Here is a 26,745-nt window from a genome sequence, read left to right on the forward strand (position 1 = left end):
GAGAAGTAGCCCTGATCGATTTTAGTCAGACACAACTAAATTCTCACTTACCAGGTATATCTCGGCCTCCACAATAACAGTCTGGAAGGAGGCACACATCTTTGCGGCACTTGGCAGCAGTTTTGTCGGGTGTGGGCTGTGGGTATATGGGGTCCGGCCGCGTTGGTGGATATCTATATATATCTACAAATTCTTGAGCCTTTGAGACAATAGTTCCAGATGGCTTAAGCGTGGGACGTGTTCGTCTGCAATGTCATAAATGTAGTCAGATGAAATGTTCTCTTACTTGCTCTCATCTAGCGATACTTACGGGGGATGCGTTCCTCGGTTGGCTGTAGCGACAACGTCCCGATCCTGATTAGCGTAAATGGTGCCGCCCCGGTTTCTATTGTGGTTTCTAAGTACAATTCGATGAAATGCGATTTTTATGAAGTATTCGAATATTCAAGTTGTGCTCAATAAAGCAATGCTCTACTCAGATAGAGTTAGAGTTTCAGTTACTTATCTACTAGCTCGTGCTACACAAATAGGCAAGAGATACGAGTACATGCATCAAATGCATTTCATTAGTCTTTACATACTAGAAGGTACATATATGTATATACATTTTGATGGAGGTTAGTGTTTATTTGAAGATGAGTTTCATTTTTGTATCCAAAACCGAACATCCACCACCAACAGAAAAAGTAAGATTTATAAGAATTTATCGGCCAATTATTCGACATCATTATATAGTGAGAACCAAAAAGTTGTATAGTTTGTATACTTATTTGTCACGTGTTGTGGGGTTTTGGGAGCTAAAACTATGCTGAGAAATGACAAGGCTATAAGAGACCGCAGAGATGTGTATAATTCGGATTTAGCCACTTTTCTTGGGATGGTAATATTTTCGTCGGATGCTTGGGTGCTTCAAGCCTTCTTCCAGCCCGGGGGAAACGCGGAAGCTGGAAAAAAGCTGTTGAGTCAAACTTAAATCTTTACTTGCGACACTAGGCAACACGCAAGCCCTTACTAAATTAAAGCTCGGTAAAATGTGCGAATTGAAACTGGTCCTGGTACAGATATTTTCTGTATCTTGTGTTCTATATTGAATGCGGGAATCTGTGACGACCGAGTTCATAGTTTTGGAATTACGCCCAGACAAACATTGTTATACAATCGATTTAAGTTGTGTTTCAAACTTCTTAGTTCTCACATTGTTGCGACATGAAATCTCGTTTTGATTCTACAAATTCATTTTTACCGAAAAATATAAACTAAAAAAAACAACTGAAGGTGTATTACGATTTTACGAACTTAAACGGGCCACCACCTTGTGTATGCCGTGATCAGTTAACAACGGAATTCCATACGTACACCGTCTTAGATATTGTTTACCATTTTTTTTGTTTTTTGTTTGTTGCAACATTTTACACAGCAGCTAAAAAGTAGCAGGTACTTATACGAATATATTGGTGTATCATTGCACTAGGCCAGCGAGAAATTTAAGTGAAGTGAAGGCAACTGGATTACTGTGATCATATGTACGTACCTACGGAATACATATGTATGTACATGTGTACAAAAGTTTATTGCTTATTAGGTATTTGTGGTTTAGCTAAGAGATACGAGTACTGTGCTGTGCTGTGGGCACAGAGACTAAGTAGAAAGCCAACATTCAACATCAACCAAGTACGAAGTAGCTAAATAGAGTATTAGAGGTGGGTGAATGTGGGGAGTAATGAGAGACTATAGAAAGCTATAGAACAGTACAACGGTATAGTTGTTGTTCAGTACAGTATAGTTCAGTACAGTACAGTACAGTACAGTACAGTACAATACTTTACTTTACAGTACAGTGTAACTATGTGGGACTATGGACTATGGGGTTGGTTGGTGTTCAAAAACGAAATTACGGTGAATTCTAATAGAGAGAATAGAGAGCGATATAGATAGTAGAGTGATGACTTGGTATTCGACTGAACTTAGAAGCAATCGGTATGAGTTTCTATACCTTGAGGGGATTTCGTTGCATTTGGCGCTCAATGTGCTATCAGAGCATTTCACTGAGGCTGCGGCTGCGGCATTGTTGTTGCTGTTGTGATTGTTGTTTTGGTGTTGGTGTTGTTGCTGGTTCTTATTGTTGGGAGCAAATCCAAATTGGAACTTATTAGCTTTACCACCCGCTGGTTGCATTTGCTGCTGCTGATAGGTAGAGGAGCCTGAGAGAGAGCCTGAGCTGGACGATTGGGCGGCAGCAGCGGCAATCGATGATCTTATGACATTGTTAACCCTCGAAGCGCGCGCAGTTGGCGGAGCAAACATGGAAGAGGGTGTAGCGGTGGCAGTGGCGCTAGCAGTTGTTGGAGGAACTGTTGTTGGGATGGTGGGAGTTCTAGTGGTACTAACATCGGGAGTGGTGCTCAGGGTGGATCTGACTGTTGGAGAGGTGGGAGGATCGGTGCTCAAGATGCTAAAAGTGGAAGAGGAATAGGAGGAATAGGCTTTGGATTGGATTGCTATTGGTCTAGACGGAGCAGTAACACCTCCGATATTAGGACGGGAGGTAGTAGTGGGAGGCGCAATAGGCGTAGTGGTAGGACGAAGCGTGGTCGTAGTGGTGATCGTAGTCGATCGACTCGTGGGTACATAAAGCTGCTTGATTTCATCGACGGCTGCCTTTATTTCTGGGTGCGAATATTCGTCAACAAATTGGGAGGTGCCACTCTCATCGCTGTTGCTGTTGCTATTGCTGTCGCTGCCGGCGAGGAACTGCTTCAGTTGCTCGAGGACACTCACAGGACGGAACTTTTGGATCCGCCCATTGCCGGTAGTTAGGTACCCGGCATTCTGAAGACTTTCCGCTAATGTGCGTTCTGCCGTTTGCTGGCGATATTTGTTTGAGTAGAGCAACTTCACAGTGGGGGGACGGTCTGTTATGGCTACCACGTGCTCTGTGGAGCTAGATGCCGATGCGGTTCCCATTTCCTCTATGCTATTTTGCTGCCTGGCTTCTAGTAGCTGATGCCCAATCAATGCCTCGGCTCGTGGCCCATCCGATGTGCTAGTCTCATTCTCAATTGGTTTGCGTTTAAGTAACTTGTCATTCACCGATTGCGCGGATAAATTCTTTGCGTGTACATTTTGAGAGTTAAAAGGGGTTGAATCCTTGGCCTGTAAGGCAGCCTTATATGACTCGTATTTTTCATGAGGCTTTGCCGTGGGTTCGGCGGACGACGGCCTCTGATTGCCGGCTATTCGGACGCGCTGGGGCTTTCGTTTTGGATACTGATACTGATTGGCCTCGTAGCTGCTGGGTAATCTGAACCTGGGGGCATAGGTCGTGGGCTCGTCCACGCTCTCCGATAAATTGTCAAGAGTTGCGACTGTGTAGCGAGAGCGGCCGCGAGGACGCATCGAAACCTGGGAGACTCGAATAGGCGATGAGGCGATTACCGCCGATATAGTCGTTGGTATAGTGGTTGTCGTTGGAGGTGGTGTCTCGGTGGTGCTAGTGGTGCTGCTGGAGGTGGAGCTACGCAGCATACTTGGTGCCGGTCGTTGGGGACTAAAAGTGCTCAAAATCGCGTCGCTGACGCTAAAGTTTCGAGCATTTCCTGTCGCCATTGTGGCAAGGACATCCTGACTGGTGTTTCTAGGCGACATCCCCGAAAGAAAGAGATTCTTTGGCGGTTTCTGCGTGGTCTGTAGGAAAGGCGGTGAAGCTGGCGAATTTGTGTAACGCGGTCTGGCCGTCGTCCGTAACATGGTATTTGGATGCTGTCGCTCCTCCTGCAGTAAGTTCTCAAGACTCTTGTATGGTGAGACAAAGCGCATTGCTGGGTTGGCAGTTACGCGGTTCAGGCTGTCCTTAAAGTGATTTGCGCGAGCCGTGAAACTTTGTCCCGGCGATATGTACCGCTCGGTGCTTGGCGTCCCCTGAGCTTTCGGCGTAGTCGTAGTTCTTATAGTGCTGCTGGATTCCACACTATCGGTCCACCAAGGAGCTGTTGCAGCGGATTTTGAGGTCGTGGTTGTAGCCTTGGTATATGCCTGAATGGTGGGTCGTCCATTGCGCCAAATACGAAGTGGTGGAGCATATGTTGTGGGTATGACATCCACATCGCTGTTGTATGGTGTTGTAGAAGTACTTGTACTTGTACTTGTACTTGTACTTGCACTTGTACCAGTACTTGTAATTGTACTTGTACTTGTACTTGTACTTGTACTTGTACTTGTACTTGTACTTGTACTTGTACTTGGTGGCTGACTCTCCTTCCGATCAGACAACGTCTCGGAGACAACTGGACCTTCGTTGTGGCCGAAATCCTCAGCACGAAGACTAAAGCCGTGCGATCCACTTTGTAGACTATATTGAACCGCTTTACTAGGCCTGGTGCCTGGTGTGGTGCTTGAGCTATCCACTAGCTCAATCGATGCAACTGGCACGAGGGGTTCGCTTGCCGGAGATCTGAAACTCTGCGGTTCCACATCTGATGAGATGTAGGTCTGTATGCGCTTATTCGGCTGCTGTGGCACCGTCGAACGTTGGTCATTTAGATACCCTCTTTCCACGCCTCTATATGGATTTTTTTTTTGCAGCTGATGGAAGGCTGTTTTCACGGGCTTTTTGTCGGGAACGGAGTGCAGAAGATTACCGCGCGGACTTGTGCCGTATGCGGCGGCATTAATGAAGTCCAGAAACTTGGGCGACGTGCTGGTCTCAAAGGATCGGCTACTGGGTGCCTCGGCCGTCTGCACGTGGACGTTCTGACTCTCATCGAAGACGGTCTCCGCATGTTCTAGTTGACTGCTGGGACTGTCCTCCACCAGAGGCCATTGCGTCGTTGAGGGTTCAGTGACTGGGGGATATGCTTGGGCTGGGACTTGGACTTCAGGTTGCCTTTGGAGTTTGAGTTGGGAGTGGGTCTGGTTCTGAATCTTAGCTGGATGATAATTAGTCGATTCGCCTTGAGTGTGGCTGTTGGCAACAAAGCTGACCAGCGACTTGGCTAGGCTTTGGAGCTTCGATTTGAGAAAGGGATTGGAACTATATGTCGAAGGATGGTATATTGGGGGTGTTGTTGTGCTGGTCGTTGGTGGCTGTGTAGTGTTTGTGGTTGTCTTTGACATGTTTATAGCATGTTGTATATAGATTTTATTTGCATGCGCTTTCGAGCTGTTGAAGAGACGTGTATTTGGATAAGTAATCACATAAGTTAGTAACTTAGTTGCTAAGCTTTCGATTTTTCGAAATCCTAGTATCAGTCCCTAGCCTTTTTGGTTCTCAGTTTTCAGAATTCAGAATTCAGATATGTGGAATTGTTATCTCATTCTCGACTGGGGCTGTCAAAGTAATGGATTCAAATTATTAAATCATGCTCATGCGTACGGATATATCGCGACACGTATCGGTTATCTTATGAATAATCATGCAATGAATATGAGAACGGGTTGTACTTAACCACATTACAACAGAAAAACAAGAAGAACAGAGGGACACAGAGACAGTCAGCTGCATTTACCTACTTAAAATGATAGTCTAACGCGAAGCAATATCGAAGAAGCGGTAGATATTACATATACATATGTATGCACCGATGGTAGATCTATGACATACCGTTCCGGAGAGTGTGTAGTCTGTGTATAATGTGAGCCGATTTGAAAAGCTTTCGCGTGAGATGATTGCCGAATGAGAACTTACAAACTGTGGCCTAAAAGCAAACTAAAACTGCACAAGGGAAAACCGAGAGACGAAAAACGGAGAGACGAGTCTGCTAGTTTGACTTTGTTGCTCTCAAACGGTGAATGAATTGAATGCAGGCGCTAATGCTAACGCAATGTGACTCTCGAAATACCTTTGGGGTTTCGTTGTTGTTGTTGTTGTCGTTGGTGATGGTGGTGTTGTAGTTGATGTTGTTTTTGTTGTGCTGGTTGTTGTTGTTGATGTTGTTGTGGGCTTTGTAGCCCTTACAGTTTGTGTGGTGAAACCCTTCGTTGTACTCCAACTTATTGCTGGAGTGGCTTGAGTGTTCTGGCCGCTTGTGGCGGGTGGCTTTGTTGTCTTCCTTTGGGTGTGACCCACGACATTTGCGATCAAATCGTAATCACCTCTCGTATCTCTGCCTGCATCCGTAACAACCTGCATCAAAGTGTGCTCGCTCTGATCATAGTCCCCTGGCGAACTGTTGTACGCGTACTCTCCAGAGCTAGAGTAGCTGTAATCGGATTCCCCGATGCCCGAATTGGGCGTGGTAAGAGTGTCATAGTAGTGACGTACATCGGGACGTGTGGGGGGTGTCATCGTGGATGTTGGCCGCGCATTCAGTCTTTGGATGGCCACCTGCTCCGGCCTGTTCCGGTAGACAAATGTTTTGTGGTTGGGTGTGTAATCGGTTTGGCAAGAGTATGGCATCTTGGAAATGTGTTAATTTTGATGGCGTCTGTATTTGAGTTTGTGTTGGAGTGTGATTGTGTGCAATTTTTCTAGGGCATAATTCTAACTGAGGTGCAGTTGGGGGCTGGGCTTGGGAACTAAAAAGGACTCCCCTTCTCTCAATGCAGTTATGGTAAAGTGCTCTGCACTTTAGACTTTCTGTATAATGATAATGGTTTTCGTCGATATGCTCCCAGATTGAGTTCATGAGCGATTTTAGGGGTGGTGCATGGGGGAGTGGTGTCACTTACCTTTGGGGCGAACGAGTTGGCTGATCGTACACGTTGTCTTGCTCGATCTAAAAACAGTCGGTTTTCGGTGATATTCCCTATGCGTATATTAAATATATCCCCTACCTGTGCATTAATATCCTCATCGTAGTCCGTGCTGTAGGTCAACGTCGGTTGGTTGCTGTATTGCGGCTTCTGAGGAGGAGTCGGTGTGGCCGATAGCTCCAATGGGCGGTAGGTTGATTGCGTCTGCTGGTGGCGTACTGCTGGTTGTTGATATTGCTGCTGTTGCTGCGGCTGCTGCTGCTGCTGCTGCTGCTCCTGATGGTCTTGCTGTTGTTGTTGATACTCAATGTCCCTGTATAAATCGATATCGTCGTCGTAAACAGAATAATATGATGAATCATAGGGATTTGGTATGGCTTGTGCCTGCTGCTCATGTTTTGGCGATTGCGGTTGCGCCTGTTGAAATGGTGTTGGCTGTAGCTGTTGTTGTTGTTGCTGCTGTTGTTGCTGCCGCGATGGCTGGTAGCCGCCCCCGTGATTAAATATGGATGCGTTGTAGTAGTTACGATTGGATTCTACCTGTGGCGATGGGGCTTGTGGCGTGGGCTGTACAAAGATATTAGCGTTGGGTGTTGGCGCCCCCCCCCGCGATGACGGTGAAGATGTCTCAACTCTGTAACCGTTGTTGAAGTTTTTGTTGGAATTTTGTGTTGGTGAATTTTGTGATTGGATTGAAGTGGCGCAGATTATTTACATTGGCCGAAATGCACAAGTGGAATTAAACATAGATATACGAGTATTATGTATTATGTAGACGTAATGATGGTATTTATACGTACGTAAAACGGGGGAGAGAAATGTAAAACGAGATCAAAAAGTAGTTCAATTTGATATAAATATGAGCAAAATGAGCATGGAGCTTGGAGCATGAAGCATTGCGGGTAAAGAGATAGTATCGAAGAATGAGCACAGCACAGGAGGTTAGAGCAGGTAAAACGTAGTCAAGGTTTAGGTTAAATTTAGGGTTAGAGGTTAGTGTAGCCAGGTCCAAGAACAATTTTGTTTAGTCAACTGTACAACTTTGGTAGATGGTAGACTCAATCTCATTCTGTTAAGATCGTTTAGTAATGGGTCGTATAAACAGTAGTGCCGCAAGACGGGCGGACGGGCGTATAGTATTGAGTATATGTACATTTGACTGCTGTATTCTTGTATTCTGTATATGTATACGGGTATTTCTTGTGTATTTGTGTAGCGGCACAAAGTAGTCTGAATTCAGTCAAACATCGATTGCGGCTGCCCTCGACTTGTTATATAGCTACCTGTTTCTGTCCGTTCCTGAGACTGAGCCGCCGGCGTGAATAGAGTTCAACTGGAGGCCACCTATGCTGCTGTGGCTTTGCTTGCCGAAGTAGTAACCGGAGGCTGAACTACTTTCATTTTTCGCCCGTTCGGTGTTGTTCTCGACTCCCTTAGCTGCAGCTGTAGCTGATGCGGGGGGAGCCATCGTCATCCACTTTTGTTGGCCCCTAGTGCGGGGCCGGGTTGTGTAACGCACCCGTGTGGATGTTGATGCTGGCGTGGAGCTGGGACGCGTGCTCCGCGGAGTAGGGGCACCTGGCGTAGGTGTGGTCGATTCTGGCAACTGGGGCAGACGTTGCTTTAGTTCCTGGAATATGTCGCTGGGAAAGTTGATGAATGACGGTACTCCTCCAGCACCTGCACCAGTCTCATTACTGGGCCTGCTGTTCAGCTGCACAAAGTTGGGGAATGGACGCCGTGTCGTTGTGGCTTCCAGGAAGCCCGTCTGAAAGCTGCCACGTATTTTTCCAGGCGACTCGGTGACAGGCGCAGTGGTGGACACCAGTTGCGGGCGTGGTGGGGCCATTGTCTCGGACATTGGCATGTACGGCGGCATGCGGGACGGTGGCAGTATATCCTCATCTTCCTCGTAGTCCTCGTCATAGTAGTCGACGCTTTCAAGAGTCGTTGTGATGCTGCTAGTCCTAATGGTGGGTCTTATTCGCGGCGTTGGAGTAGTTGTTGTTGTGTGCAGGGATGCACTGTGTGTCGAGGTCTGCTTGTTGATTTGGTTTTGTATCCCCTTGATGAAGCTCTCGTAGCCCTTGAGAGGTCTCGCAGTGGTTGGTATTGTAGGCGTAGAAATGGTGAGATTTGGTCTTAGTCGTGTTTTTGGTGTAGATGTACTCAAAGTGGTGGTCGTGCCGGTATTGCTGCTCGAGGAGGGGGGGACTGGGCGACGAAGGACCACGGCATTGCGCAGATTGCCATTTCCATCGCTGCTCACCTGCTTGAAATACTTCATCAGCGGGTTTATGGCCGGGTTCACGCTTGCCAGGTCGCTGGACTTTAGGTTAGCCATGAATTCATGGATGTTGAATTGAAAATTTGACAGTTTGGGCTTGTTGTTGGCAGTCGTTGGCGAAGTAGGCGTTGGCGGAGCCTCTGAAGTGATCGACTTTGTAAAAGTCTGATATGATTCCGGCATTGTGAGGTTTCCCGCGTAGGTTATGCCTACGGGTAGGTGCGAAAAGTCGCGGAAAGGCACCTGTTGCAGACCTGTTGCGGGCCGGCTGTAGGCCAGGTTGGGCGCTGAGACAATGTTTATGCTCTGTGTGACCTGCAGCGGGGTGACAGGGGGGCGCACCTTGACCGCAGCATGTCCTATTTGGTTTGGCTTGGCCGTGCTGTAGACCCCTTTCATCTTCTGATTAGCTATAACATTGTACTGAAAATAGTTGCTCTCCGTGGTGCTGCCGCCTATGCTATACTGCGAGACCAGTTTTCCTGCATAGTTCGCGGTGTACGGTGCTTGGTCCGGACTCTGATTATTGTAAAAGCCTCCCATGGTACTGAACTGTCCGTTCGGTGTCACCTGTTGGGTGGGCTTGGACGAGTCACCTGACGAAACCTGAGAGTGGGAGTAGTACGCGAATGGCGTTTGGGCTGCGGGTGTGGGGGGTGTGGAGCCGGGAGACGGACCAGGTGTTATTGGTTGGTTCTCCAGATGAAAATAGGCAAAGTTTTCTGCTTGTAGATGCTTGCGTCGTTCCTTTAATTCCTTCAGCTGTTGTATTAAATACGGTAGTAGATCTCCGGGGCTGGAGTGCTGCTGCTGCTGCTGCTGTTGGAGGTTTTGCGCGGGTAGTGGTGTTCGTGGGCTGCTCGGTACCCCATTTGGCGATCTGAAGTAGTTTCCCGCTATTGGACGAAAGTCGTCCTCTAACGGAGGAGGAGGCAGCGAAAGATTGTAGCCGGTGTAGACGACCTTGGGCTTTTGTTGGTTCGGAGCTGAAATCTGCTGTTGCTGGTGAAGATAGGCCTGAGCCGGGTAGCCGGGGCTTATTTGGTTGTAGTTGTGACTGCCGAACGGCTGTTGAGTGTGGCCGGGGTTGGCCGGAGGCGTAAGATATGGGTTGAAGCTACCGAAGCTGTAGCTCTGGCCAGTTTGGTGCTGCTGGTATCCTTGGTGGGGTGGAGGAGGCGCGTCAATGGCACGATAGTTCGGCCCCGTCCACTTGGTGGAAGTGTGCGTTACGGGGCGAAGTTGACGTGGGCGTCTTTTTGATTCCCCTGTTGCCGCATCCTCTGGGCTGTCGTCCCCGTCCCCGTCATCACCTTCTTCACCATCTGCACCCGTATTAACGTAGTCGAATTCAATTACTGCACTTCCACTCTTTTCTCGTGGCTGACTGATCTTCGAGGAGTATTTTTGTGGCTTAGATACAGCTGGAGCCGCCTCGTCGTAGTGCTCTTGTGAGTTATTGGAGCTATTGGAAGATTCACTATTGCCAAGGAGCGAGCTAGGTTTGGCGCTGGGGCTGGGGCTTTCAGGTTCCATAACTTCACTCGACGTATTCGAATCGTTGGGCACTTCTGCTTGCACATTTGCTTCTGGTTCTGGTTTTGTTGGCGTCTGCGTTTCTGTGTCCGCAACTGGCGTAGTCTGCACTGTGAGGTCACGTCGTTTGCGTGGTCGCCTGTCCACATCGAGTGCCTCGAGTCGGTTCTGTGACAGTTCGTATTCGAGCGTCTGTTCGTCGTCCAAGCTTTCGCTGTTTGCGTACAGTTTTTGGCCAAAAGCGGTTCGGTCGTTCGGATTGTGGTGTGTCGGTGGTCGGTGGTTTGTTGTTGGAGCAAGATATATAGAGATAGTGCAGATAATGCATTGTATGAGAGAAAGAGCATGAAATACGATGAGTTGCGGAGAATTTAGAATCAATTTAGCTTCAGTAAGGTAGAGTGAGTAGCATCAATGCAGAGCGAATTCAATTCAGTTAAATAAGCAACGAGGAAAGTACATGACACTCAAGCTTTGCTAGAAGGGATGATCGCTGCTTACCTGTAGGCTGTTCCGAAGGCGTACGATCCAAGCTTCCCGCTCTGGGGTATGGCATTAATGCTGGCCTGATGTATGATACCATCGCGATCCCGCTGAACCTGGCTAACGGTACTTGGCTGGCCGCGGTACACCCGCTGCTGGCGATCGGACTCCTCCTCCTCCACGGGCGGCAGTGTTTCCTGCGCCTCCGCGTACAGCTAAATATATAAATAGAACAAATGCTCATACTGCTCGTATTCCCTATATTCTGGATGGAGTCTGTTGAACTTCGACATACCTTCGCTATGTCCTCCTGCGCGTCCAGCAATGGCTTCGGCTGACCCCGCGATGTGACCACCGGATTGGGTGGGACGCGTAGCTCTGGGGGCGGCGGCGGGATATGCTGGACCTGAGCCTGTATGACCTGTGGCGGAGAGCGGTGGTACTGCGGAGCCACTGTGGGCGCCTTTGGGGCACCACCCGAACTGCCAAAAGCAGACCCAAAGCGCACACGGCTAGGCACGTGCTGCTGATGTTGTTGCTGCGTCTGGCTCTGGCTACGTGCGGGGCCGCGCTCCGTGGAAGTGTCCACCAACTCGCAGCCTACGTTTCGTGGCCAGTCACAGGTCTGCAGCTCGTGCGAGTACATCAGGCCGCCGGTGCAGCTCTCAAGAAGTGCCCCACCGAACACACACACGTAGTACTGTGTGCAGTCCGTGGGGTGCGGGTAATAGCCGAACTCCTCGGGGCAGTCGAAGCTAAGGCCATTGGAGCTTGTGGACTTGACGTTGGTGCCAAAGCTGCGGGAGCTGGTGATACGTGAGGCGCGTTTCCCTTGCGCTTCTGTGCATCCTGTGATGGCAACGTGAAGAGATTTGGAGATACACAGAATGAATAAAGAGTATAAGTATAACTTCTCTTCTTAATACTTTAACTGCTTTTGAATGCATATCCTACACAATGCACTAACTGAAACACACTATAATCGGGCCAACATACATCTATCCGTGGCTGGTTCAGAATCGTTAATGTCAATTGCAACATCTCCAGCGGCAAGAACAGCAGCCGGGGAACAGTCTTGCCATCAGCGGCAGCCGCAGCGGAAAGGGGTCAATATTGGCAGCGGCAGTAGCTCTTTTATTGCAGTTGCGCTCCATTGAGCGATAGCCAATCGCCGAACTCTACACGTAGGCCTGTTACGGTTTTATTTGCACTTGTAATGTATTTTTTTATACATCTACCTACACAGCACATACATACATATATATACATATATAATTATATATATATATATATATATTCGAACACAAATGCAGATGCATGAGTGTGGCCAAGATGCAGAGTTCTTGTTGGCGCAGAAACATTTTGATTGCCGTTGATGCCGTTGCTAACGTGACCTTCTCAATCTTAACGAAATGCCGCATGAACAAAATTTTCCTTGTGCTTGGGCTATAGCTTTTTTAATAATACAAAGAGTGGCTCAGTGGTACAGACTGACTGGTGCTGAAATATCCGCAAAGGCAAACAGAACAGACAGTCCAGTATAGTCCAGTCATGACGGAATTGTAACAATTTAATTAGTTATTTACTGGATTTTTCTTTGATTGGGATGTACATATGTACAAACATGTGAATAAAGCATTGTGTAGGCCAGATGGCGATGAGTTCCGTATTCAAAGTTTATTCCCCTCAAATTATCGTCACTCTACAGACAGGGCTCGGTGGTCAATGGTGTTGTTTTTTCACTCGTTTTGGCGCGCGACGCCGGAATGTTAATTAAGAAACGACAAACCACGAGTGCTAGCAGGAGAAAGAATGGCACATGTGGTTGCATAATACCCGAAATTTATGACCATTGTAGCAATCTACATCGCCAGCATCCGAACAACCGAAAGACTTAAGCAGTAAAAGCGATCCAAAAGCGTTCGCCTTCAAAGCGATTTGCGCTGAATCAGCCATCAAGTGGTGACAATTCGCTGGCAAAAAAGTTTTAATTATAAAAACGTGCCGTTATAAGCTCGGTTTATGCTTCAGAAAGGTAACTGCACCCAAAAATAAGAGCTAACCTCCAAGCGCAGTGCTCAAGAGTCAAGACAGAATGAATTTGGCCCCGTCGCGACGTTGGCGAAGGCATCAGGCAACAGCGGACTGGAAACCAGAAAACCCCTCCAAAGTCAGAAAAGCCGAAACCAAATATAAAACTGATTACGCTGAACAATTGAGGCTCAATTTGAATTCAATTGAAATCAATTCTTTGCAATCAAAGTTATTTCAAGCCTAAGCGCTGCGCTAACAATGCTAACCAAGTAAGGCGATGGCGCGCCCGACTCCACTAGATTGCAAAAAATTCGATTTGCTTGACGAGTCTCGGGTTTATGACTGTACGATAACTAATAAATTAAGCAAGCTTGCCGCAAGCCATTCATTCCAAAGCCGTTCAATCAGAAATGCTCAAATTGCACAAGTCGTCAGTAAAATCTAAGGTACAGACTCAGATTCAGAACTCCATAATGTGCACTGCAATACACTGCTGTACTTTTTACACATTTATGTAATTGGCCTGTCGGTGGTCGCGGATCGGATTATTGGAGTACATGGTAGTACTACCATTTTCTTCTGGCACACAAATGAAGCCACAAAATGGGCCGAAATTATGTTCGCAGCATTATGTTACGCTTTGATTGTAACGCGGGGACTGAACAAACAATAACGGTGCCGTTATGTTGCACTTTTGACTGGACACGAGTGGCACGAGAAGTACGTTGAACATTAAATTGAACGAGCAGCACGGATTTTCGCATTTTGATAGACCGGCTTCTCCCTACATCACTTTCCATTCACTTTTAGAGGCGACAAGCCTCCTCCTGCCTCATTTGAAACAAAATCTTTGACATGATTGGGCGTAGATGAATAGTTTATTCGAAGTCAGTGTATAAGTCAAATTAGGCCCCCGCTGGGATCTAGTAGGAGTCGCAAAGTGTACGCAAAGTGTCGAAAAAGGGTTTTATTACAAAAATGGTATGGACACAAAGGGCAGACTGCTCTGCAATTGCTTTCAATAGTATGCACAACATCTCCTAGCGCTTTGTATTGACGTCATTGACTGGCGAGTATTTCTCCAATGGTGTCAAGGCTCCTTGAGGTAGCGTACATCATCTACTTAGCATGCAGCAGACGCGTCACGCTCCACGCTCCACAAATTGTGTAATTAACGCGCAAAATCGTCGCAGTTTTTGAATCTTCGCCGGTAACTGTGCAGACGGCAGCCGGCAGCCGGCAGCTCGACTATTCGCAAGTGCAAGTGCTACTAGTGACCGAGTGAGTGATCTGAGTGGCTGATACACGATATACGATGGCGATGGTGGCGCACAATGAAAGCTAATCACGTGCCAACGGCAATTGACCATGCAAGAGCCTAGAGCTGCCCATCCACTATCCGCACGAATGACATTTGTATTAGGCAGCGGCTGCCCACACTTGGCAGCCCCTGACGCGTCCGCTGGTCAGATTGTTGTTGTTGATTCGTTGTTGCCTGTTGTTATTGCATTTGTGTCGCTGCCGCTGCCGCTGCCGCTAGTGCTATGCAATCGTGCTTTCTGCTCCACTAAACAATATATTGTACGAGTCAACGCTAAAACTGACGGTGAGGCCAAATCTAAAGCCGAAGCTAAGGTTCAAAGCGACTAGGTGGCTAGGCGGCTGGGTTGTTATGCAACGCGCAGTAATTCGACCATAGGCCTGATTGGTTTTGTTTTGTTTGGCGCTTGTCGTTGGCTTTGGTTTAGTGTTTCGTATATACATAAGTGCAGCACGTAGCGCGATTTTTATTGAAAGCAGTCTACGTATTAGAGTACCAGTACCCTTGTTCACAGCATTCCGGGCATACATTCTTACGAAGCTACCCAAGCTCCTCCACGCCAAAGTATAGTCTCTTAGGCGATGATGCACTGAGAAGCGTGCCGAAAGCTTTACAATTTGGCCTTTTCGTGTGGTGTGCCCGAAGTGCACTCGACCAACAACTTCTCTGCCGTAAGCCATAAGCGCCCCTTGATGAGCAACTTGACTTTCATGTCAGTCGGAAGCAGCAATAAAACACATGGCACTCAGGGTACTCGTAGTTCAGCGACACAAAAACTGCCGTCTCTGGCTGTGGTAGACTTTACAGCTAAAAAAGCATCACGTCTTGTCTGGACAACTTGCTGAAGATCAGCGTGAGGCATTTTATTATCAATTTATTTGAATGCCGCTGCTTAAAAGATGTTGAGCATTTAAAATCAATAAAACTGTCGTATCTTTAAATCGTTGAATATTTATAAGTGACCCCGTCTGGTGCCACCAGCAGCACCAGCAGTGTGAGGTTCAGCCACAGCACAAGCTGTGGCAAAGAGTTCAAACCCTGAAATTCACGCCGTATATCAATCGATTGTTTGTGTTGATTGAGCGTTTCCGTGCGAAAGGCGCTAATTTATGTAAAGCGCCATTTGTTTAATGTCTCACTGATGCCTCCATCGACGCCACCGTCGCTACGTTAACGACTGATGATCCTAGGCCCACCGCTACGCTACGTCGTCGTCGACGACGGTCGCCGATGCTTCAAAGCTTTATGGTCTTTAAGCCATAAGTTGGCGAGGCGGCATTTCAACACTGCCTCCGACTTATTTAAAGCCATCAAATTGGCAACCGCCAATAGCATGGCCAAATTTAGACAAATGACGCGAAACATTGCACTAATTGCCACCTCGTTTGGTGGCAACATCGTCGAATGCAGCCTCGAAATCCGATTTATGTCGACCATAATGAGGCTTCGACCGTATAGAAATGGTCGACAGGACAGCAAGAATATCGAATAACAGTAGGATTGCAACTAAATATATCCGCCCCAAAGTATTTGGTCGTTGATTTACTCGTACTACGGACATATGTATGTATCTCGTATTGGACTATCTGACCGCCTCAATTGATGGCTCAATTTTTTTTTCGCGTGATCGCTTTGAACTTTTAATTAAACGTGGCCAACAGGCAGCCGACAAGTTCGTTGCCTAAGTCTTTCGATTCGCTGCGATTCGGGTGCGGTCCGCAATTAAACGCACGCTCGCACACCCGCCAGACGGAAATATAAATCATGGGCGGACTTTGGCTTAGGTTTTCATTTTCAATCGGCAATCGGCTGGAGAGATCAATTGAAGTAAGCGTCTTCGCCCAGCGCCCCCGATGAGCGCAAAGGCGACCGCCCCAATTGTTGTTGCATTCCGACTTTTCTCCCATTACGAAACATGCCCCAGCTGACCAACAGAAACCAAACACCAACATCAACAAACATCAGCAACAGCAAGGCGATTGGCTTCCATTCCATTCGCTTTGCATGCGCACGCGCAGGAAGCTTGCAACAAGCAGCAGGGGGGAATCAGTTCCAGTCGAACTTTTCCTTTCGAAAAGAAAAGTCGGTGCTGTGCTGCAGCTGCATTTCCTGGCAGCAAACTCTGGGGATCCAAACCGCAAAATCGGACTAACAGAGAATGGAGAAGATCTATAGTTGCCCTGCTCCTGCTCCTGCCTCACTGACAAACACACAGACACAGATACGTGCTCAAACTGCGTTCCTGGCTACTCTGCTACTGTGGCTGTTGCCAACGATATTTTTGCAACAACAAGCCATAAATAATCTGCCATAAGCACACGTAAACCCACTCTGAGAATAATATATGCCACAGAACGGTTGAAAAGCGGAGCCAAATCTAGCATAGCTTTGCAAACAAAATTACGACTTTCGATTACTCTGAGACTGCCCTATAAATATCTTTATTGATTCGCATCTCAGTTCAGGTTTTCTTTAGCTAATAATTAATGATATACGTGGTCGCAAGGGCCCCTCCTGTTCTCGTAAGTCCACACGCCACGCGAACAGATGAGCGTAACTGGGGACGTTGCTTATTCGATCGGACCGTCCGTCCGTCCGCAACGGAAGACACCTAAAGTGAGCGCTTCGTTATGCTCGTAAGATAACACCATCATTTAGTGATAATGCCGCATCTCTCTGTGCAATCAAAATTAACCAATTTCGATTTCAACGCTCAGCAGCATGACAGATTTACGGGGAACAGATTTGGGCAGTCAGAGATAGCAAGAAATAATAAAAAATTAAATAATCGCCAGCAGCAAAGCAAGCGCAGTAGTGAACCTATTTTCGTGTGTACCACAAAACAGGAAATATGCAGCGCTTACTCTTGCCTCATGCCTCATGCCTCGTACCTCTTGCCCGGTTGCTTTCCTTTTCATAGCCGTGGGCCACATTCAAATACTAAGTAGAGCTCCGGCTCGAAGTGCTTTTCGGCTATTATGCAACATGACTATCGACTGGCTTTTGTATTGCCACACATACATACATAATCGACAATGTACAATGTACACTGTACAGAGTACAGTGCTGTGCTGTGCAGTGCACTAGTCGCTCGCTTTTTCTTTCAACTATTTGGGGGAGAATGCTCCAATTTGCTGGCAAGGCAGTCGCCACACAGATACACACAGACACACAACACACAACACACCACTCCGCAGCGAAGGCTGCGCAGGGGCTACTCTTTGTAGTCTTTGGACACCATTGACTTTCTTTGGACATTCACGAGACTTAGCTGCAGACTCAAGACTTGAGATTAAGCCCTGGCTGGCCAGTACATACTGTATTTTTCCAGTAGGTTTATGTGTGTTCACTGCCTCGACTAGTTCGGCTTAATAGTTACGTCCATATTGTGGCTTTATGCGCCGCTCCTGGTACAATTTTCGCTTGTCGCCTACTCGTAATAATGATATGTGGTCTGAACTTTTCGGTTGTGCCAATTGATCAGTTGATCTTTAGTATTTATTTTTATTTGTATGTGGGTTTTAGTTCAAGGATTCTGGCATAAAGATTGCGAAAATGAACTAAATCTGTACAGAATTTGAATAAAACACCAAAAATGTGCCAAAAAAATGGTGCACAGCATACAGCGGAATTTTCGCTGACTGCAGCATGCCTCTTAGTCATATGGAGCAGCCACCTGTATGTACATGTCAGCGGTATACACGCAAACGACTTGGCTTTTGGGGCACGCAGCACAGCACAGCACGCCAGTTGGCTCACTCGTTATGACTGGCAATATGACACTTGTGGCACACGATTTTATCAACCGGACAACTTTTCAAAATGTTAATTGGCAGCAAACTTTCAAATAATTTTCAAAATATGGTTGTCGCTCCCGTGGTCTCGTTTGCCTCTGTCCACAGGGATCAATTCGGCGAACTGTTGGAATTGGAGCAGGAACTGCTGTTGCAGGGGCCAGCTTCGAATGGATTCTTGTAGTTTGTTCCTCAAAATGTCTCAATACTCAATACAATACTGCTCCAGAGTATTCCAGTATGTTCCACTACAATTTTTGCCGAAAGCGGTCTACGGGCATAAACTATATTTGCATTTAAGTTGCCTAAAGTGAATGCTGCCCAATGCTGTATTGGCGACAAAAAACTCAAGAAAAACTTCGGCGATCGCGAAAGTGGGTCAAACCAGGAATGTTGCATAACCGACAGACACACAGCACACTGCGGCACTCACCAAGCCATTCATAGCAGCTGTATGTACGAGTAGCAGCTAGTATCTCAGATCTTTTTGCTAGTGGCAGCAACTAGACCACGCGACGTCGAGCCGCCGCCAACGACAACGCCACATTGTGGCGCAAGGCCCGCTCAGAGCCACGCCTACTTCAAAATCGATCACTTTCGCTTACTTGTGAATCGACTGGGCCAGCCGGCTAGTCACTGAGGCCACTGCAACTGCAACAGTAACAGCCACTACTCGAATTTATGGGCCAAGCAATGTCCACGGCTCGTGTGTCGCATTCACAATTGGCAATAGGTCTGCAATAATCGCAGCCGCTGGCCAAAGTCTGGGCGGTGACAGTCAGCAAACTCTGGACAGAGGCTGTCTGGGGTGCTACTGGGAGCTCGGAGCTCGGACCTACGAAAAGGAACAGTGAAAATGGAGCCTAACCGCGCTAAAACGCGTGATTTGCTCCACAAATACGAAACTGATTTCGATTTTGTAAATGTTGTTTGGCTTGAGGGCGATCTGCTGCAAATGCATTTCTGCGTTGTTTCGTTATGCTGTGTTTTGTAGTACATGATGGCAGCTCGATTTCGTCACAGATCTGGCTAACGACGCTCTGCGTTACATTTCAATATCTTTCCTGTGGCCACAATTGCGACATGATAGCCAATGATGATAGCTGGGGTGGAGTGGAGATTCGGGGGGTTTCGTGTTAAAGTTGTTAGAGAAAACTCAACGTCTGGCCAACTGTCGAGGAGTAGGTGCACGCTACCTACCAAAAAAATACAAATACTAATTTTGAGTTTGCCTTGACCGCTGCGCCGCATCTTGGCCAGCAGCAAGCGCAGATGAAGAGATGAAAACAGCCTTACCTCCCATCCGACCTCATACCCGCGAAGGTCATGGTCTATCCCCAGCAGCTCCCCAGCAGAGATCAGACAGAGGAAAACAAAGTAGTGGGCGATGGCAGTAACAAATTGCAAAAGCAACAAACCATAAATTTGGCGGAACATCAAATTCAAAAGTAGCTGCCATCACGAAGGAAGCACTTACAAAGTGTGGATAACCAAAAGCCAAAATTTGCATACAGTAAACAATTTCTGCTTCAGCGGTCTGCAGCTTGTGTTGCCTATTACCATTTACCGTTTGAGCGTTCAATTCAATTTGAAAGGAAAACGCCCCACTCGCCCCAGTGACTGCTGACGAGTACGAGTACGAGTACATCTGCCCCATTGGCATCTCCACACATACCAAATACACACGCACACAGGTCAAGGTACTCGTTTCTTGCAGATGGTGCCCCGCAACATTGCTGCTAACAAGCGGATCGTGTAATTGTTGACCCCAGACACCAGACAGGCCAAAGTTTGGTGCTGAATTCAGGGGATTGCAGATTTTTCAGAGGCCAACTTTATTGCTAGAGAATTGATTTGACATATAAAGCATTTTTAAAATTTGTTGCGCTAAATTTGCATTGCGCTAAACGTGCGCGGAAGTCGGTTGGTATGCCTCAAGACTTGGACGGCTCTCTGGTAGTGCCCACAGAAATACAGATATTTTATCCAAAAGCTATCCCTCGATCAAATGGTAAAAGGTTTCTAAACAGGCAAGCATTAAAAATAGTTTAGCTGGTGCTATGCGATGGATGCTTGAATGATCGGCCAAAATACATTTTCGAACTCGTAAGCCAGCCCCGTAAGCCCGAGCACTTGACTTGGACTTGGACATGCAGCGACAAATTTGAGGCTGACATAGACAGCCACGGGCAGTCATAAGAGCTTTGTAGCAATAACAATTTTCCTTTCACTTTTCATTTAAATGATTTTGATAAGCGCCAGAGCAACTGCAGACACTGCAACAATGACCAGGCCAGACCAGCAGACCAACCACAACCGTAGCTAGCAACAACTTGATAGTGCCGGAAATCTTTGTTGCCAGGGCAACAGTTGTAATATTTTTACGGGGCGGCTTACTGTCTTACATTCCAGTACTTGTTGGGGCACACGTCACAAGAAATCTTAATGCTGCAAGCAGGTACAGACATTAGAGTTATAATGCTGCAAAGCGAATTGGAGACTTGGAGTCTGTGCTGACTGGATAGAATACAATAATGATCACATGGGGAGTGGATCAGTGCTCGTGGTCTAACTTGAAGATGCGTTATTGCAAATTATGCCTTATCAAATAGTGTTTGCAAAGTTTGTTCAACTTTTCTCCTTCATTTACAATTTCCGCTTCATTGTTTGCATAATTGTCGCTTCCGCTATTCACGAGTTTCAGAGTTTGGGATTTTGGGATAGCTCAAATAATTAGCCAATATGCATTTTCGGGCTACTGCCAATCGAAACGGGAGGACGACGCCCCTGCATTTCAAATTGCGAATTGGTAATCACACTTTTGCGGTCGAAGGGGGCCACACCACATGCCAACAGTACTGTACCACCTGGATGGGTTGTCTTCGTTCGTCTTCGGTGCAGTTTTATGGCTTGTCATGCTGTTGTTGACGTGATGGTTTTGGCACTCCATCGCTCATGCTGCCTCGATCGTTTGTATCTTCGGTAGCGGGGCAAAGGCGTGGTCTGCCTGCAGTTTAGGTGAATGGCCATTATGCCGCGGCTTGATATATGCCTCCTGCTGATGGGACATGGGCGGAACAGAAACATTTCAATGTCTTCATTTTAAGTGGATCGTATTGTACATTTCACGAGCCAGTTTTCCTGAAATTTTTGTAAGTTGGCAGCATCTGGCTCTGTCTTGTCCGTTATCTGCCGTTCGATTAGACGTATATTTTTTTGGCAGACTCAAGCATCAGTCAATGGCTTCCCACACCACAGCATATTTTCCCACGCACTCACATTCACATTCACACATTCGTCCTCCACAGCCTGAGATTAATTTCGAGCCCATCTCTATCAAATTTATGTCAGTCTGTCATACAGACCAAAGTGCTCTGCACGATTACGTACGCGTAATTTGTAAATAAAGAAAATAACTCTACGGACAGCGAGGGACTGGAACTGCAAATTGAAATCTTCCGCATTCGAAAAGAAATTGCGTTCAATTGTCGCAATCGTAATAAATAATAAATAATAATTTTGGCGCACATCTGCTGTGGAGCTGGGAAGCCCAGGGAAGCTACAGATTCGCCGTCTCATTTTCGCTGCAAGATGAATTGTGGAAATTGGGCTATTGAAACAACTTATATCTACGACCCACTGGGAGATATGGTCGTGACTGCTGGCTACACTTAACGGAAACGACTCTGCTGTGAGACGAGACTGAGACTGAGACTGGGGATGCGTAGTGCGTGGGTAAGGTCTTTGGCCAGGCCAGAGGCAGCTCACTGCTTGCTTCCAGCTCTGGCAAAACGCTCGCAGCACGTTTAAAACATTTTCGTATTACAATAAATGCAGTCAAGAGCCAGACATAAATCGATGCGGTGACTATGATGTAAGCGGCAGGTATGAGTATCATAATGCGGCAGAGGCTGTAGCTGTTTTCAGTCTTCTGTTTGACTTTTGCCGTTACACCTACTGCACGATATTAAAACGCAGCTTGTAATTAACGTTCCCCAGCCGCAGTTGCAGTTGCAGTTGCAACGTATACTTCGAGTTTCAGTCTGCAATAACAGAGAAATGCATTTGAATTTCAAATTTTCGCACGGCAGCTCGCGGCCTGCTAGTTGGAGCTGCGAACTCAGAGCTCAGGTCTAGGCCGTGCAGGGCAGCCAGCACTCGCAGTCGCAGTCGCCGTCGCAGTCGCAGTCGCCGTCGCAGTCACTTAATGGGAGTCTAGGCAACGGAGATTGCTCGCATTGTTTCCCTTTGCCCTGCATGTTTTGTATATTTCTCATGGGAACGGCTGCCGAGTTGCCTTCACTTTCCGTCTTCATGTGTACCGCATGTCTGCTCTTGGTGGCGTCAAAGACATTTCCACATTTGTGTTGTGCGAGTACGTACATATGTACATATATTAAACAATATTTTACATTTTGTGTTTCAGTAAGTATTTTGATGCGGAAATGCCTCTCGTGCATCTGGAAAATGTGGAAATGAAACTTAAATTCTACAAGCGGTAAGTCGTAATTCAAGCCTTTTATTTGTCCCTTGTTGTTGTCGAGTTCAGCGCCCCTAAAACGGATCACCCACCATTGGCACACGCTTACTGCACGCCATAAACTAAAATGCCAAAAGTAAAGCAAAGGCCACCACCCCACCACACCACACCACACCACACCACACCACACAAAGGTGGCCAGCTTAGCTCGAATCTGAAAACAAACGAAACAAACACCCAGCCCAAGCCCCAGCCCAAGCCCCAGCCCAAGCCCCAGCCCAAGCCCCAGCACAGGCCCAGTACAGCAGAGCCCAGCCCCAGCCACTGCGAGATCTCAGAGTGGCCCCAGAGTCTCCAGTCGCTTTGTAGAAAAAAAGTAATTGCTACAAACGTTTTGTAAAGCGCTTATGCATAACGACTATATCAAATCCACGTGCGGGTGTGTGGGTGAGCCAAATTACTAAAAAGTCACTCACAGATTGAATTCAAACTATACTCGTAGCTAGGTGGAATAGCATCTATCTATCTATGGTGGATGCTATCGACTGTTACTGAATGTCCTACTCTTATATGAGATTGGAAGTAAGAGAATAAAATGCCTTTATCTTTGAATACCTTATTGATATATACATATATATATATATATTATATTATTATATATTATATTATAACCTTTGATTTCCAATTTTATTCCATTTTTATTTTTTAAAAAGCCTATATATGTATACTCTAGTACTTTTGAGAGGAACGGAAGTATTGATCTCAAATCCGTTGAAATTAAAAATGGATCAGCCCATGTCTGAACCAACCCACATCCACAGAGCATTGCCATTTCGCGTGAATGTAATTGTGGGCGCCTGCTAACGACATTAAATGCTTATGCCGAATTCAGAAAGGCATTGCAATAAGCTGGCGACTTCTGGCATTAGAATCCAAAAGTGAGCGGCATGTCGGCCTCACGAGTGGACTGCTGGTCGCCTGTCGCCTGTTTGGTCCAGGGCATATTTTGGGTGTGCCCAAATCGAAACAAACTGTTCGGTTCGCTCTGAGCGAACAATATGCAAAAAAATTTTATGGCATACGAGCCATAATCCGCCAAACTTCCATGTTTTCGATACTCTATCTTAATGATCCTTGTGCACATTTTGTCGCGACATAATTAAGCTAAAATACTCAAAAAACTCAATTTTCCGTGTGCGAGAGCAGTGTTTTGGATGTATTCTCGATGTACATATATATGGATATATCTGGAACCAGCCCAAATGACATTTGAATTTTGTTTGATTGAACATGAGTGTTTACATAGACAATACTCTTATGTAATGATTGAACGCGGTTTGTGGCTTTCAGAATTACGCTATGAGATCAAGTCAGAAACCAATTCAGGGTCACAACGCCTTTACCCGGCTGACTATAAAAGGCGACGGCTGCTGCTAATGTTGCGCAAGAGAATGCCACCGCCGCCACCGCCGCCGCCGCCGCCGCCGCCACTGCCACCAATATATATGAAATAAAGAAGGAATAACTATTTTTGTTTCTATCTGTCTGCGTTGGCGTTCTGTGTCGACGGCGGATCTGAGTCTGAGCTGAACAAGACGGCGACAAAGCGCCTTTTTTGAAAACCAAACAATTACTAGTATAACAGCAGTAATGACAATGGTAAAAACAATTATACCAAGACAATAAAAGCAAATGGTGCTGAATCTAATTGACTCCAGCACTTGGTCCGGCTCGGTCTTATAGCTGTTATTATTATTGCCACTTGGTTTGTTTATTTATCTGGCCCTGGATTTTATTTGGGTCATGTATTTTTCACACTTAAGTTTTGGCTTAGTTAGTATTGTAGTATAGGAATTATTATACAACCAGTTCAGTCGCCAGAAATCTTCTGGTGTTTTGTCACTTGGAATATTCTGATCTCTTCTAGAATGTGGCATTGCCATATTCTATTGAGATACTTGGCTTTACGGCTGCGAATGTTAGCCTGCTGGGGTGTGTACATAATTTTCGGGACTTCATCAGCGCAGAGCAATTTCAAATATGGCTAGTGGACATGGGCGAAGTTGTCCCCCCAAAAAGAATTGATCCCCGGCCAAGCAAAACCAGAACAAGTAAATGCTTGCAAGCTTGCAATATTTCATGAAGCAGTGAAAAGAGATTGGTATCAAAAAGCTGCCAGTGAGTCATGGCACTAAAAACTAAAGGCCTTAACCAGTAAACGGTTCACATGAATGCCAAGCCCAGGCCCAAGCCCAACGGTTCAAAACAAAATCGAAAGGTTGCCTTGCCTGGTGCCAATTGTAAAGAGTGGATGGATAATTATTGCATTTGGAGCTGCCATTCCTGAGCTCAGAAAGAACTTTTAAAGCGACGCCCGTCAACGCCCACAGTCCACAGCTCGAACGAGAGATCCGGCGACTCAACTACTCGCCTAGGCGTTATGCAACAGAGAAATAGAGAAACAGAAACTCGCTGCCTTTGGGCGCAATTCAATTCCATTTTGGCGAACTAATTTGTTGAATTAAGTGTAACAGCGGTTCAGTTCAGCTCAGTTCAGTTCACCAGTGACTCTGAGCCTTGGTTGGTTGTGTGTTTGAGTTCCCAAGCTTGAAAAAGTAGCTCGAGGGAGTGTCTGGGTTTCGGAATTCATTAGATCTTATGTCTGTCTGTATGTAGTAGTTGGCTGCTAGCTTATAAATAATGTGAACCAATTAAAACCAGGTCCCCACACAGTCGTTTATGTGCAAAGCCAAGCTAAAGACAGCTGCAAAAGCCAGAAGCTTCCCCACGAGTAGCATAAAACAAAAGACTTGGGCAACAAACTTGTCTTAATGCCATCCACTTTTGCAACCGCAAATGCAGTACAGCAGTACAGACGTACGTTTGTCTAGCTCAACTCTGCTGCAGCACGCACCCTCTTGCCACTTCAACATTTATGGAGTTAAACGCGTCAAATTAATAACATGTGTACGCTGTAGGTAAGTGCCACCAGCTAGAGTCCCATCGCTAGAGCCGCAACCAGCGCCGGCACCAGCAGCACAGATCGTGATTGTAAAGTTCTAATTTCTGAGCATGTACTCTTTGTGGATTGTTCTCGTTTGTGTTTGTGTGTTTGCTTCGGTTTCTGTATTCTGTATTCTGTGTCTGTTCATGAGACTTTGTTCTCTTTGTAAGCTAAAACGATGCCAAGGTTGTCCATGCAATTTAAATGTTAAATATGGTAATGTGGGGAGCACTTACCAGGGCTCGGGTCGATTCGATTCGATTCGTTGTGCAGCAGCGTATTTGGTCTATGCTGGGTGTGACATGTCTAAATAGAATCTAGGAGATATCTTGCACTCAATGGACTGAATAAGTTTTTCGGGTCAGAAACCACTGATACACAATATAATACACAAGCACATAACAAAACATAACATAAAATGCCTCTCGCTAACGGCTAATAATGACCTTCACCTTTTCCTCGGCGCTGCTAAAGCGACGAGTGATCATTTACATCAAATCGAAGACTAACGAAGCCCAGCCGCGACCATTTAGGTTGCCTCAGCAAGCCCAAAAAATGCTGAAGAAGATAATATGCTGAGGAGGGAAGTCCTTCAACTCCAATGATACCATCAACATCAACGATTTGGTGAATTTAAAAATGCTTTGACATCCAAGCGGCTGGGTGGTATGGAGCATCCGCCGCAGGCGCACCTGTCCGCCCTGTCGTTGAACTTGAACCGATGCCACATGTTTGGCAGGTAAAAGCACCAGCAACCAGTAACACCAAAAAACACCGCACCAACCACAACGGAGCAAATGATAAAAAGCGAAAACCGGCAGAGTCCCGACGCGATGTTGCATCAACGGTTGTTTGGGCTGCGACTGGTTAAACGACCGCTTATTACAAGATGGTAAGCTTTCGTAGGCCATGACCATCAGGGAGTTTCCAATGACAGCTTGGGCTTTCTTTTAAATGTCAGATGAACGTTGTTGTACTTGTGATCAAGCGATGACACTGCATTAGTTGCATTTGCGGTTTCACCCCACAAATGACACGCAGAACCCGAAAAGGCTTTTAGTCGTTGCAATTAACTAAATGGAGTTTCTCTGTAAGACGTTCTGGGTAACATACATA

The 26,745-nt window shown here is 46.5% G+C and overlaps 1 protein-coding gene and 1 long non-coding RNA gene across 14 annotated transcripts in view; both read right to left on the reverse strand.

The window, feature by feature from the left end:
• Nucleotides 1-26,745, reverse strand: part of Cda5 (Chitin deacetylase-like 5) — a 40,216-nt gene that overhangs the window by 3,370 nt on the left and 10,101 nt on the right. For 3 of the 13 annotated variants that reach the window (XM_033380500.1, XM_033380499.1, XM_033380502.1), the window contains exons 3-11: nt 11,292-11,845; nt 11,015-11,211; nt 7,974-10,727; nt 6,772-7,003; nt 6,667-6,713; nt 5,838-6,332; nt 1,994-5,158; nt 311-397; nt 52-245 (exon numbers count right to left, since the gene is read on the reverse strand). In XM_033380500.1, coding sequence (XP_033236391.1) covers nt 52-245; nt 311-397; nt 1,994-5,158; nt 5,838-6,332; nt 6,667-6,713; nt 6,772-7,003; nt 7,974-10,727; nt 11,015-11,211; nt 11,292-11,845 — 7,725 coding nt within the window. Of the gene's footprint in view, nt 1-51; nt 246-310; nt 398-1,993; nt 5,159-5,837; nt 6,333-6,666; nt 6,714-6,771; nt 7,325-7,973; nt 10,728-11,014; nt 11,212-11,291; nt 11,846-26,745 lie in introns of all 13 variants that reach the window. The other 10 variants (XM_015180139.2, XM_033380505.1, XM_001357062.4 and 7 more) reach the window with 9 other exon arrangements.
• Nucleotides 20,755-22,006, reverse strand: LOC117184139 (uncharacterized). Its single transcript, XR_004469372.1, has 2 exons — nt 21,268-22,006; nt 20,755-21,203 (listed from the first exon to the last, which is right to left on the reverse strand). It is a non-coding gene; the product is annotated as an uncharacterized lncRNA (long non-coding RNA).

Source organism: Drosophila pseudoobscura, chromosome 4 (assembly GCF_009870125.1).
Source record: "Drosophila pseudoobscura strain MV-25-SWS-2005 chromosome 4, UCI_Dpse_MV25, whole genome shotgun sequence".
Classification (NCBI taxonomy): domain Eukaryota; kingdom Metazoa; phylum Arthropoda; class Insecta; order Diptera; family Drosophilidae; genus Drosophila; species Drosophila pseudoobscura.